The 13,851-nt window shown below is 44.6% G+C and overlaps 1 protein-coding gene across 18 annotated transcripts in view; it reads right to left on the minus strand.

Annotated features, from left to right (window-relative positions):
* The window catches only part of ZCCHC10 (zinc finger CCHC-type containing 10), a 31,551-nt gene extending 18,208 nt beyond the window's left edge, over positions 1–13,343 (minus strand). For 5 of the 18 annotated variants that reach the window (XM_005557761.4, XM_015451368.3, XM_065546738.1 and 2 more), the window contains exon 1: positions 13,291–13,343. In XM_005557761.4, coding sequence (XP_005557818.1) covers positions 13,291–13,331 — 41 coding nt within the window. In that variant the 5' untranslated portion in view covers positions 13,332–13,343. Of the gene's footprint in view, positions 1–9,466; positions 9,563–13,286 lie in introns of all 18 variants that reach the window. The other 13 variants (XM_045394226.2, XM_015451367.3, XM_065546737.1 and 10 more) reach the window with 5 other exon arrangements.
* Between the last annotated feature and the right edge of the window lie 508 nt (positions 13,344–13,851).

A 13,851-nucleotide genomic window follows, 5' to 3' on the forward strand; every position in this document is an offset into this window, starting at 1 on the left:
TTTGAGTATTTCCTTGCTTTCTGGTACAACAACAAAAACATCCAGGCTCAGTTTGTATTTTCCCTGCCCTAGCCTGAAACCAGCCATTTCTCCAAGGTGCTCTGATAATGTTTGGAGCCAACACGGGGGCACACATGTGCTTGCTGTTACTGGGATATTGCTGCTCCTAGTTAGTGTCAGCGGATAGAGCTAGGGAACACACACACCTACTCATCTGTCAAATATACACACTTACATCTATATTTAATATTTTGAAAACCATGATTTCACACTGATAATCTTAATTCTAACCCAAATTCACAGATTTTTAAAATTTTTCTCCACTTCATCTTAGCCAAAAAGCCGAGAAGCAACTATTGTTTATTTTTCTCTTTTTTTTTGAGATGGACTTTTGCTCCTGTGCCCAGGCTGGAGTGCAATGGCGTGATCTCGGCTCACTGCAACCTCCACCTACTGGGTTCAATCGATTCTCTTGCCTCAGCCTCCCAAACAGCTGGGATTACAGGCGCCTGCCACCACACCCGGCTAATTTTTACATTTTTAGTAGAGGTGGGGTTTCACTATGTTGGACAGGCTGGTCTTGAACTCCTGACCTCAGGTGATCTGCCCACCTCAGCCTTCCAAAGTGCTGGGATTATAGGCGTGACCCACCGCGCCCAGCTATTTTTCTCTTCTATATTTCCTTCTTCAAGAATAAACCTGGTTGCCACTATCCTTAATAGATTACTTATTTGGTCAATTCCCCTTACATAACCAAATGCCCATTGTTGCCACTGCTGACTCCTCCCCCATATCCTCTTCACTTCACTTGAGATCTGCCCTGCACCCCCACCCCCCTGACTCCCATTGCCAGGCGGGCCCCCCAGCCACATTTCTCTTTATACTCAGGCTCCGGTACCCTATACCAAATTATACACACCCACATACCCTGTGTGGATGTTCTCTCCATGAGGAGACAACTTTTGTTAAACTGCCTTGTGTGGACACCCCTGACCCAGCTTGGGATCTGACGCCCTGCACCAGACTTCCCCACTACTGGATGCCCTCTGCAACCTGTTGACATCACAAGCCAGTTCAAGCTCCTCTGTAGGTGCTCTCCTGACTCCACATTCAGCTCTAATATTTCAAAGCCAGGTTGATCCTCTGCATAGACACCTAGTGTGCTTATTCTAACCAATACCTTTAGGATTGCATTGTTCAGGAAAGGAAGAGGAAGAACTATAAAAATGTTTATAGCATGATTTTTTCATTTTTGAGACAAGAGTCTCACCCTGTTGCCCAGACTGGAGTGCAATGGTATGATCATGGCTCACTGCCCCCTCAATCTCCTAAGCTCAAGCCATCCTTCCACCTTAGCCTCTCAAGTAGCTGGGACCACAGGTGCCTACCACTATGCATGGCTAATATTTTTAGTTTTTGTAGAGATAGGGTCTCGCTCTGTTGCCCAGGCCAGTTCCAAACTCCTGGCCTCAAGCAATATTTCCACCTCAGCATCCCAAAGTGCTGGGATTGTAGGCATGAGCCACTGTGGTTGGCAGCATGATTTGCAGTATCCTCAAAATTGGAAATAATATGAAAGTAGAACAGAAATTTGTGGTACAGAATACAGTGGAATACTTCATGGTAATAAAAAAGAATAAATTACAGCTTTATTTAACATAAGATATAAGATAGACTCAAAAGAATCCAAATTGAACGATTCTATACAAAGTTTAAAGAGATAGCCAGGTGTGGTGGCTCACTCCTGTAATCCCAACACTTTGGGAGGCCAGGTGGGTGGATCACTTGAAGCCAGTAGTTCGAGACTAGCCTGGGCAACATGGCAAAACTCTGTCTCTACTAAAAACACAAAAAATTAGCTGTGTCGTGGCACATGCCTGTAGTCCCAACTGCTCGGGAGGCTGAGGCCTACGAATCGCTTAAACCCAGAAGGTGGAGGTTGCAGTGAGCCGAGATCACGCCATAGCACTCCAGTCTGGGCAACAAAATGAGAATCTGTCTCAAAAAAAAAAAAAAGACAAAATTAAACTGTAGTGCACAGACAGTAAAAATATAAACCGAGGCCAGGCGTGCTGGTTCACACCTGTAACCCCAGCACTTCTTTAAAGTTTTAAAGAAATCTTTACTCTTCCACTACATAGCGATATGATCTTCAGCAAGCTGATTTTTTTTTTTTTTAATTACAATAGAGACAACGTCTCACTATGTTGCCCAATCAGGTCTCAAACTCCTGGGCTGAAGCGATCCTCCCTCCTTGGCCTCTCTTTATTTTGAGACGGAGTCTTCCTCTGTTGTCCAGGTTGGAGTGCAGTGACGCAATCTCAGCTCACTGCAACCTCCACCTCCTAGGTTCAAACAATTCTCGTGCCTCAGCCTCCCAAGTAGCTAGGACTACAGGGCGTGCCACCCTGCCCTGCTAATTTTTGTATTTTTAGTAGAGACAGGGTTTCATCATGTTAACCAGGCTTGTCTTGAACTCCTGACCTCAGGTGATCCTTCACCTCGGCCCACCTTGGCCTCCCAAAGTGCTGGGATTACAGGTGTGAGCCACCATGCCTGGCTAAGCAAGCCGATTTTTGAACTGAGTTCCCTCTTCTGAAAAATGTGGTAATACTGGCCAGGTGTGGAGGCTCATGCCTATAATCCCAGTACTTGGAGGCCAAGGCAGGAGGACTGCTTGAGGCCAAGAGTTTGAGACTTACCCTGGCCAACATAGCAAGACTCCATCTCTATTTAAAAAGAAAAAGTAGTAATATCTACTTTACTAGGTTATTCAGAGAATTAGCTGAGACCATAACCATGGCTCATACAAACTGTGTGCCAAGAATTTAAGTAAGTACTACTTATATGTGGTCACACCCAATCATAACAACCCAATGAATTAAGGGCACTATCTACTCTGTAGATTGGGAAGCAATATCTCCATTCTATAGATTGGAAAGTATATAAAGCAAGCAGTAAGGCATCTGACATAAAGTAACAAATAAATGAGAGCTATTATTACTAATCCACATATTAGAGCAATCAGAACGATGTGGACTAATGATACACAGAAATTAACATGTTCTCAAAACATGGTTGTTGGTTTTTTTGTTTGTTTTTGAGACGGAGTTTCGCTCTTATTGCCCAGGCTGGAGTGCAATGGCACAATCTCAGCTTACCGCAACCTCTACCTCCTGGGTTCAAGCAATTCTCCTGCCTCAGCCTCTCGAGTAGCTAGGATTACAGGCAGGCGCCACCACGCCTGGCTAATTTTGTATTTTCAGTAGAGATGAGGTTTCTCCATGTTGGTCTGGCTCGTCTCGAACTCCTGACCTCAGGTGATCCATCTGCCTCGGCCTCCCAAAGTGCTGGGATTACAGGCGTGAGCCATCGCGCCCAGCAAAACATGGTTGTTTTAAAAATAAAAGGTGTGAAGTCGCATGCAGGCCTCCCACCTCCCAGGCTCAAGACTAGCCTGGATAACACAGTGAGACCTCATCTCTACAAAAAAACAAAAATTAAGGCTGGGTGTGGTGGCTCACACCTGTAATCCCAGCACATTGGGAGGCCGAGGCAGGTGGATCATGTGAGGTCATAAGTTTGAGGTCAGCCTGGCCAACACGGTAAAACCCCGTGTCTACTAAAAATACAAAACTAAGCCAGGCATGGTGGTGGGCTCCTGTAATCCCAGCTACTAGGAAGGCTGAAGCACGAGAATTGCTTGAACATGGCAGATGGAGGTTGCAAAGAGCTAAGATTGTGCCACTGCACTCCAGCCTGGGTGACAAGAGCGAAACTCTGTCTCAAAAAAAATAAAAAAAAAAAGTAGGCCGGGCACAGTGGCTCACACCTGTAATCCCAGCACTCTGGGACGCCGAGGCAGGCGGATCACGAGGTCAAGAGATCGAAACCATCCTGCCCAATATGGCGAAACCTCGTTTCTACTAAAAATACAAAAATTAGCTGGGTGGGGTGGCGCGCGCCTGTAGTTCCAGCTCCTTGGGAGGCTGAGGCAGGAGAATTGCTTCATCCTGGGAGGTAGAGGTTGCAGTGAGCCAAGATGGCGCCATTGCATTCCAGCCTTGGCACAGAGCCAGATACCGACTCAAAAAGTAAATAAATAAAAATAAAAATAAAAAAATAAAAAATTAGCTGGGTGTAGTGGCACCCCATAGTCCCAGTTACTCAGGAGGCTGAGGTGGGAGGATCATTTGAGCCCAGGAGGTTGAGGCATGTGAGCCATGATAGCACCACTGTGCTCCAGCCTGGGTGACAGAGTGAGACCCTGTCTCAGGAAAAACACAAAAACAAAAAAGTCATTGAGGGAGCCAGTAGATATTGTCACTGGTTCAAAAGATAATTCAGGCTGGGCATGGTGGCTCACGCCTGTAATGCCATTACTTTGGGAGGCTGAGGCGGGTGGATCACCTGAGGTCAGGAGTTCGAGACCCGCTTGGCCAACATGGGGAAACCCCATCTCTACTAAAAATACAGAAAATTAGCTGGGCATGGTGGCGGTCACCTGTATTCCCAGCTACTCGAGAGGCTGAGGCAGGAGAATCACTTGAACCTGGGAAGTGGAGGTTGCAGTGAGCCGAGATCATGCCACTGCACTCCAGCCTGGACAACAAGAGCAAAACTTCTATCTCAAAAAAAAAAAAAAAAAAAAAAAGATAATTCCAACAACACACTTATATGGGCAATCAGTAATGCTGAAATGAATTTACAAATAGTTGACAACTGGTCAGTAGACATTGGGCAATAACTGATTGTATTGCACTGCCTTTTTAAATTTTTATTTTATTTTATTTTTTTTGGAGATGGAGTCTTGCTCTGTGGCCTAGGCTGCAGTATAGTGGCATGATCTCAGCTCACTGCAACCTCTGCTTCCCGAGTTCAAGCAATTCTCCTGCCTCAGGCTCCTGAGTAGCTGGGACTATAGGCATGCACTACCACACCTGGCTAATTTTTGTATTTTTTAGTAGAGATGGGGTTTCACCATATTGGCCAGGCTGATCTTGAACTCCTGACCTCAAGTGATCCACCCTCCTCGGCCTCCCAAAGTGCTGGGGTTACAGGCGTAAGCCACCACACCCGGCCTTTTTTTCTTTTTTTTGAGAGAGGGAGTCTTGCTTTGTCACCCAGGCCACTGCAACCTCCGCCTCCCAGATTCAATCAATTCTCCTGCTTCAGCTTCCCCAGTACCTGGGATTACAGGCGCCTGCCACCATGCCCGGCTAATTTTTGTATTTAGTAGAGATGGGGTTTCACTATGTTGGCCAGGCTGGTCTCAAACTCCCGACCTCAAGTGATCCGCCTGCCTCGGCCTCCCAAAGTGCTGGAATTATAGGTGTGAGCCACCACATCCAGCCTGCACTGCATTTTTACGAGCAAGAATCTTCCGCAATACTGTAAGTTTCCTATGACTTAAAGATTTGAGAAACAGTGCAAAGACAATGAAAGAAGCGGGCCCTCATAGAGTCACATAGCCAGGAAGGGTGGACTAAACGGAGCACTCAGTAATCATCTTGTCTTTCTGTCCACTTCAAAGCCTTTCACGACTTTCCCTAAAAATGAAAATATGTGAGGGTGTTGGGGGTGGAGGTCCATAGTCTTCTTTTCCAAGCTTATAGGTTGTTTTCTCCAAATTGAGAAATTGATAGCTTGGGACCCTAGTCATTAAAAATATCCACCAGACATTGTGCAGCTTGTTTTTTATTGTTATAAATATGACATTCACAAATATCATCTAAAGCTCAGGTACGAGGCTGGACGCAGTGGCTTACGCCTATAATCCTGGCACTCTGAGCAGCCAAGGCAGGATCACCCGAGCTCAGGAGTTTGAGACCAGCCTGGGCAACACTGTCTCTAAAACAAGAAAAAAAAAAGAAAAAAAGGAAAAAAAACAGAGAGAGAGAGAAAACAAATGAAGCCCAGGTATGATTATCATATTTTATATGTATGTTTTAAACACTCACAACTCACGAATCACCCCTAAAAATACTAATCTTCCATAAAGATTGCTGAGTTAGACAAACATAATTTCAAAACAAACACAATTACCATTTCTTTCTACCCAAATGAATTATCTATTCAAACAATATTTCATTTCTGTTTGCTAAGGTAAAGTTGAAGGATGTATTTGAATGGTACAGGCTTTTTACGTGAAACGACGTTCTTTGATACCAAAAATACTAGGACACACTTCCCATATTGGCAAAGTTGTTTTTTTAATGCCTATTGTCGGCAAAAGCGGGGAATAGCCACTCTGTAAATGGACACCGCTGGTGAGAATGTAAAGTGGCACAAATTTTTCAAAGAGCAACTTGTTAATATGCAACGAAAAAATTTAAAATGTGCACACCAGCCAGGTGCAGTGACTCACACCTATAATCCCAGCACTTTGGGAGGCCAAGGCGGGTAGATCACTTGAGGTCAGGAGTGACCTGTTGACTAGCCTGGCCAACATGGTAAAACCCTATCTCTACTAAAAATAAAAAAATTAGCTGGGTGGGGTGGTGCATCTGTAGTCCTACCTACTCAGGAGGCTGAGACAGGAGAATTGCTTGAATTCCAGAGGCAGAGGTTGCAGTGAGCTGAAATCGTGCCTCTGCACTCTAGCCTGGGTGACAAAGTGAGACTCCATGTCATAAATAAATAAATAAATAAATAGTGCATACCAAAAAGGGAACATAAAAGATGACCATTTATCTAGAAAATACCTAAGAATCCAAAAAATAGAGCAACTAGACCAGGCACAGTGGCTCACGCCTATAATCCCAGCACTTTGGGAAAGAGAGGTGGGAGGATCATTTGAGCCCAGGAGTTCAAGACAAGCCTGGGCAACATAGCGACACCCTGCCTACACAAAAAATAAAATTGTGACCAGGAGTGGTGGTTCACGCTTGTAATATCCCAGCACTTTGGAAGGCCAAGGCAGATCACTTGATACCAGGAGTTTAAGACCAGCCCAGCCAACACGGCGAAACCCTGACTCTCCTGAAAATACAAAAATTAGCCTGTAATCTCAGCGACTTGGGAGCTGAGGCATGAGAATCACTTTAGCCAGGGAGGCAGAGGCTACAAGGAACCGAGATCGTGCTACTGTACTCTAGCCTGGGCCACAGAGCAAGACTCTGCCTCAAAAAAATATAAATAAAAAAATAAAATAAAATTGCTGAGTGTAGTGGGTTGCAGCTGTAGTCTCAGTTACTCGGGAGGCTGTGGTGGGAGAATCATTTGAGCCAGGAGTTCGAGGCTGTAGTGAGAGATATGATCATACAACTATACTCCAGCCTGGGTGACAGAGCAAAAGCCTGTCTCTTTAAAAAAAAAAAAAAGAGCTACTAGAACTAAAAAATTAGTAAGGTCAGAGGACATAAGAACATTATACAGAAGACCACCAGCAACAAGTGAAACTAAAAATTTTTTTTAATTTGTATTTATTTATTTTTTTGAGACAGAGTCTCGCGCTGTCACCCAGGCTGGAGTGCAGTGGTGCAATATTGGCTCACTGCAAGCTTCGCCTCCCAGGTTCACGCCATTCTCCCACCTCAGCCTCCTGAGTAGCTGGAACTACAGGCACCCACCACCATGACCAGCTAATTTTTTGTATTTTTAGTAGACGGGGTTTCACCATGTTAGCCAGGATGTTCTTGATCTCCTGACCTTGTGATCCACCCACCTCGGCCTCCCAAAGTGCTGGGATTACAGGCGTGAGCCACAGCACCTGGCCTAATTTTTTGTATTTTTAGTAGAGATGGGGTTTCACCGTGTTAGCCAGGATGGTCTTGATCTTTTAACCTTGTGATCCGCCCACCTCGGCCTCCCAAAGTGCTGGGATTACAGGCGTGAGCCACAGCACCTGGCCTAATTTTTTGTATTTTTAGTAGAGATGGGGTTTCACCGTGTTAGCCAGGATGGTCTTGATCTTTTAACCTTGTGATCCGCCCACCTCGGCCTCCCAAAGTGCTGGGATTACAGGTGTGAGCCACTGCGCCTAGCCTTTTGAAACTAAAATTTTTTAAAAACACTATTACAATACTTCAGGACAAATCTGACAAAAGACATGCAAGACCTCTACCCTGAAAACTACAAAACACTGCTAAGAGAAATTAAAGATGACCTAAACAAATGGCGAGATATACACATGCACGGATCAGAGAACTCAATACTGTTAAGATGTCAATTCTCCATAGGTTGATCTGTACACTCAACGCAATCCCAGCTGAAATTGCGGCAGCTTTTGGTAAGCTAATTCTAAAATTTATCTGGAAATACAATATAAAATAGTCAAAATAACTCTGAAAAAGAGAAAAATCAGAGGGCTAACACGTGGTTTCAAGACTTACTATGAAGCTACAGTAATCATGACACTACCAGACTTTATAAATACTGTCCATTCGGCCACTCTAAATTTACAAATTTTTTTTACTTCAATATTAAATTCATCTTAGCTTACTATAATTTTACTTGATAACTTTTTTTTTTTTGGAAACAGAGTCTTGCTGTGTCACCCAGGCTGGAGTGCAATGGTGCGATCTCGGCTCACTGCAACCTCTGCCTCCCAGGTGATAGTGATTCTTCTGCCTCAGCCTCCCAAGTAGCTGGGATTACAGGTGCCCGCCATGACACCTGGCTAATTTTTTGTATTTTTAGTAGATATGGGGTTTCACCATGTTGGTCAAGCTGGTCTTGAACTCTGGACCTCAGGTCATCTACCTGCCATGGGCCACCCAAAGTGCTGGGATTACAGACGTGAGCCACCACACCCAGCCTACTTTATAACTTATAAATGTTTAAAACTTTTTGACTCTTTTGTAATAACAACACACAAACACATAGCTGTACAAAAATACTTTTCTTTCTTTGTATCTTCATTCTATAAGCTGTTTTCTGTTAAAATTTATTTTTCTTTTTAAACTTTTTTGTTAAAAACTAAGACACACACACATTAGCCTAGGTCTACACAGGGTCAGGATCATCAAGATGTCACTAGGCAATAAAAATTTTTTTTTTTTTACCTCCATTATAATATTATGGGACAACCACAGAATTAATATATGGGATCTGTTATGTGGTGCATGACAAAATAGAGAAAGATCCAGTTACGGCCTGCATGGTTTGGTACTGTCCAACCTTTTTTTTTTTTTTTTTGAGACGGACTCTCGCTCTGTCACCAGGCTGGAGTGCAATAGTGCAATCCTGGCCCACTGCAACCTCTGTCTCCTGGGTTCAAGCAATTCTCCTGCCTAGCCTCCTGAGTAGCTGGGACTATAGGCGCGTGCCACCACACCCAGCTAATTTTTGTAGAGACGGGGTTTCACCATGTTGGCCAGGATGGTCTCGATCTCTTGACCTTGTGATCCACCCGCCTTGGCCTCCCAAAGTGCTGGGATTACAGGTGTGAGCCACCACACCCGGCCTTGTTCAACATTTTCATAAATGCCTTGTATGAGGACACAAATGTACATATTTATCAAACCTGCAGTTGACACAAAGCTGACAGGGATACCTAATAACGATGGATGGCTGAATCAGGATCCAAAACGTCTTGACAGGCTGCAACTCTGTGTCGAATCTAACAAGATGAAATTTAACAAGGACAAAGGTAAGTCTGACACTTAAGTCCAGAAAATCAGTACAAGGCAGGGGAGGTCTGACTTGATGACAATTCAAGTAGAAAACAAGGTTTTTTAGCCGACTGAAATCATAGCAAGGGTCAAAAACAAGGGAGTAAGAAAAAAGTGAGGTTTAACTTTATAAATATTATTTCTTTTCAGCTCAACATAAACTTTTAGATAGATTTGAAAAACACAACAGGCCACGTCAGGAGGTAGTACACATTACTGGAAATCTTCAAGCCAAGTTTGATAATGACTCTGGATGTTGAAGAGGAAGTAGTGGAATCTCATATAAGGTTTAATAGAAGAAATGACCCCAAATGTTGCCTAGATTCCATAGTTTACTTAATATGGGTATATGTAAGTACAGTTTACAAGGTAAAAATAATTTCATTCCAATTGATTTAGTAGACTGACTAGTTAAGTCTCTGAAAGAGCTACTCAATGAGGAGTTTGTATTTAGGCTTTTTTCCCCGTTTTCTTCTATTAGTCCAAAGATCTTTTTTTTTTTTTTTTTTTTTTTTAAGAACGATAAGGCCAGGCGCGGTGGCTCACGCCTGTAATCCCAGCACTTTGGGAGGCTGAAGCAGGCAGATTACCTGAGGTTAGGAGTTCGAGACCAGCCTGACCAACATGGAGAAACCCCGTCTCTACCAAAAATACAAAATTAGTCAGGCGGGTGGCACATGCCTGTAATCCCAGCTAAAGGAGGCTGAGGCAGGAGAATCACTTGAACCTGGGAGGTGGAGGTTGTGGTGAGCCAAGATTGTGCCACTGCACTCCAGCCTGGGCAACAACAGCGAAACTCCATCTCAAAAAAAAAAAAAAAAAAAATGATGATAGTACTTTCTCACTTCTCATTACTAACTTAAAAACTATTTTAAATTTGTTGTTATAGAAGTAATATATGCTCCTTGTAAATAAAATTAAACCTTTTTGATGAATATAAAATGAAAAGTAAAGGCTCCTCTCCTGCTTTCCCCCCAAATACATTCCCCAAACTCTCTTGGACTTCGCAAGCCTCTAAAGGCCCTCCTTTGCTGAATCCCTTGGAGACTTACACTCTGTGTAAGTCTGTCCGGAGCTGCACGCCCCGGCCATAGCGAATAATAATTAAAGATTAAACGCCTGAGCTATATTCATTTCCACCCCACACCTTCTCCCTAGATTTACCTTCTTCCCTGTATTAATACCGCCATTAAAAGATGGCGCTCTTCCTGCTTCTTCTTCATTCATTTTTCCCACACCCGCGAAAAGACTACCTGACTGCGCAGGCGCAACATGACGTCCGACCGGAGAAACCGAAGCCTATCTGGCCACACCTTCCGCAATGAGGTCATTTCCGCCTTAGCCCAACCCCTTCCCCTCCAAATGTATATAAGGCATTGCATTACCACCATTAAACGAGACTTGATCAGAGCACTGTCTTGTCTCCATTTCTCCTGTCTCTTGTTCCCCAAATTCCCACCCCCTCCTCCAGGGACTGCTCTGACTATCCCGTGGGCCGGGATACGTGGCGCCCAACGTGGGGCAGTATACCACAACGGTTTTTACAGTATGCCACATGTTTGCTTCCCAACAGGACCAAAAGCTCCTTAAAGGTAAGATTTGTCTTTTACAAATCATGTAACTCATGTACCAAATACAGACACATTGTAGATATAAAACATTTAACTTTTGATACTTCTGAAACAATAAATAGCAGTATTATTCAGATGCTAAGTCTTATTTTCACTTCATATTTAAAGTGGACATTAGTTTTGCCAATCCTGCATTCATTTACCTCCTCTGACCTATCTACCCTGGTTATCATTGGCTTATGGTCATCCATTCAGTTGTACTGAAAGGAGAATAAGATCTCTAAATCAATCAGATATTCACAATCCCACAGGCATAGTTTAACATTGGGCATGTAATCCAATCTAGACCAAAGAAGTACAATCAACTTGAAGCTGAGAGAATATAAAGGACCCTGGATACTGCAGCCATCTTGGGAGCAAAGAATAGAGCCTATTCAAATATGGAGCCAACAACCAAAGAGCAAGTGTGAGAGACAGACAGGGAGAAACGGAACCTGGTGACATCATTTAGCACTCCCTTTAAGTATTATCATCCCATTTTTGATCTCAGAATTGTCTGACTTAATGGTAGGCACAGTGGCTCATGCCTGTAATCCCGGCACTTTGGGCGGCTAAGGTGGGATCACTTGAGATAAGGAGTTCGAGACCAGCCTGACCAACATAGTGAAACCCCGTCTCTACTAAAAATACAAAAATTAGCAGGGCATAGTGGTGGGCACCTGTAGTTCCAGCTACTCGGGAGGCTGAGGCAGGATAATCATTTGAACCAGGGAGGCAGAGGTTGCAGTGAGCCAAGATCACACCACTGCATTCCAGCCTGGGCAACAGAGTGAGACTCGGTCTCAAAAAAAGAACCGTCTGACTTCAAGCCTTCTTTCTTCACCAAGCTTACTACTCTAACTCCCTAAGTCTGTCTGTACATTTGAGGAACTCTTCTTATCAGGCCTGAAAGTGTAGATGGAAAGGAAAAGAGAAAAAAAGGGATTATTTGAATTAAAAATATATAAAAAGATATAAATACACATATATATACTAGCAGACTTTGAGCTATATATGGACATGAAAATGGAGATGGCATGAAATATTTTATGAAAAAGAGGCAGATGTTTGGATGTGCAAAGGCTGTGCAAAAGCTTTATAAGAAAGGGCATCTGGGGTGACCCTTGCATTATTTGTCAGGTGTGAATCTCTTCTGCCACTCTCTCTTATTCATTAGGCGTAATGGCCATCTTTCAGTTCTTTAAAAAGTAAGTTTCAGCCTCAAAGCAATTATGCCACTATCCGGATGCTCTTTCTCCAAATCCTCTTATGACTGTTAATTTTTCACCCTTTAAATCTCTGTTCAAATTCCACCTCTTCAGAGATGCCTTTTCAGTCCAACCAACCTAAAGTGGGCCTTTCTCTCTTTCCATCACAACAGTTTGTTTCCTTCAAAGCTGTTATCACCAGCTGTATTTACATTTAGTAGTTTATCGACTGTTTCCATCACTAGAATGTAAGCTCTCTGAAAGCAAGGATTTTTGTCCTAAAAAACACCTCTTTTTCTTTATACCCAATGTCTGGCACAGAACGGTAGGTACTAGATAAATTAATATTTATTGAAAGAATGAGTACCAAAAAGTGATAAGATAGCTTGGGAGGGCAGTCGGCATTGTAGGCAGGATTCCTAGGGAAGGCGCTAGAATAAGGAAGTAGGAAAAGGCAGCAGGGATGGACGCTAAATAGGAAACTGAAGGTTTACGTCGGCCGGCATAAAGGTGTCGGACCGGGGCTTCAGGGCTCCCTTGTCGACGCGTGGGGTTGGCGGAGGGGCATAAATCACTGAGTGACCAACTGTGGGCGTTCCCTTCAGAGAAACCAAACGCGACAGTTGTCTTCAAACCCCGCTCTGTCCCGTGCCGCAGACTTTACACGGCTGTCTTCCGTGAAATCGCTAACCCACGGTCACCAGACTTATCGCTCGGGCCCGAGCCCCTCGGGAGCCAGAAGCGTGTTTGAGAAACAGACATTCTCCGCCGGTCCCAACAGGGGTCCGACACTAGCCCGTTGACGCGCGTTTCACCGCTCCCAGCCCGCCGGTGGGCCCGAACCGGATCCTTACTTACGCTTGCCTCCGAGCTATGAGCCGATGCATGGGAGTCGCCATCTTAGCGCGGTCAAAGCCGGCCGCGCAGGGTTTTGGGAAACTCCTCGGAAGGGCGGGGCTTCCAACCGGCAGGCCGTAGACGTAGGCGAGGCCAGACAGGCCTCTAGGGGTTCTGGGGCAGCCTCCGCGGCAGGATCTCAGTGCCGGCTCGGGAGGGGAGGGAGGGGAGGGAGGGGAGGGAGGGGAGGGAGGGGAGGGGAGGGAGGGGAGGGAGGGGAAGGAGGGGAAGGGAGGGGATGGAGGGGAGGGGAAGGGAGGGGATGGAGGGTCGGAAGAGGAGGGGAGGGGAGGGGCTGGTGGATCGGGAGGGGCCGGTGTCTCCAGTGTGGGTCTCGGGTTCTCTGGCGGAACCGGGTTTCAAAGGATGATTACAGGCAAGAACATTATCTGTGGAAAATGAGGACCACATTCTCGAACGAGGGATACACATACAAAGACAAAGAATGAAACTGTGGTGTTCAGAAACTTAGAAGTAGTCTGGAGAATAGAAAGGAATTAGTTGACCAGCAATTGAAAGAAT

Source organism: Macaca fascicularis, chromosome 6, assembly GCF_037993035.2.
Source record: "Macaca fascicularis isolate 582-1 chromosome 6, T2T-MFA8v1.1".
In the NCBI taxonomy this organism is placed as follows: Eukaryota; Metazoa; Chordata; class Mammalia; order Primates; family Cercopithecidae; genus Macaca; species Macaca fascicularis.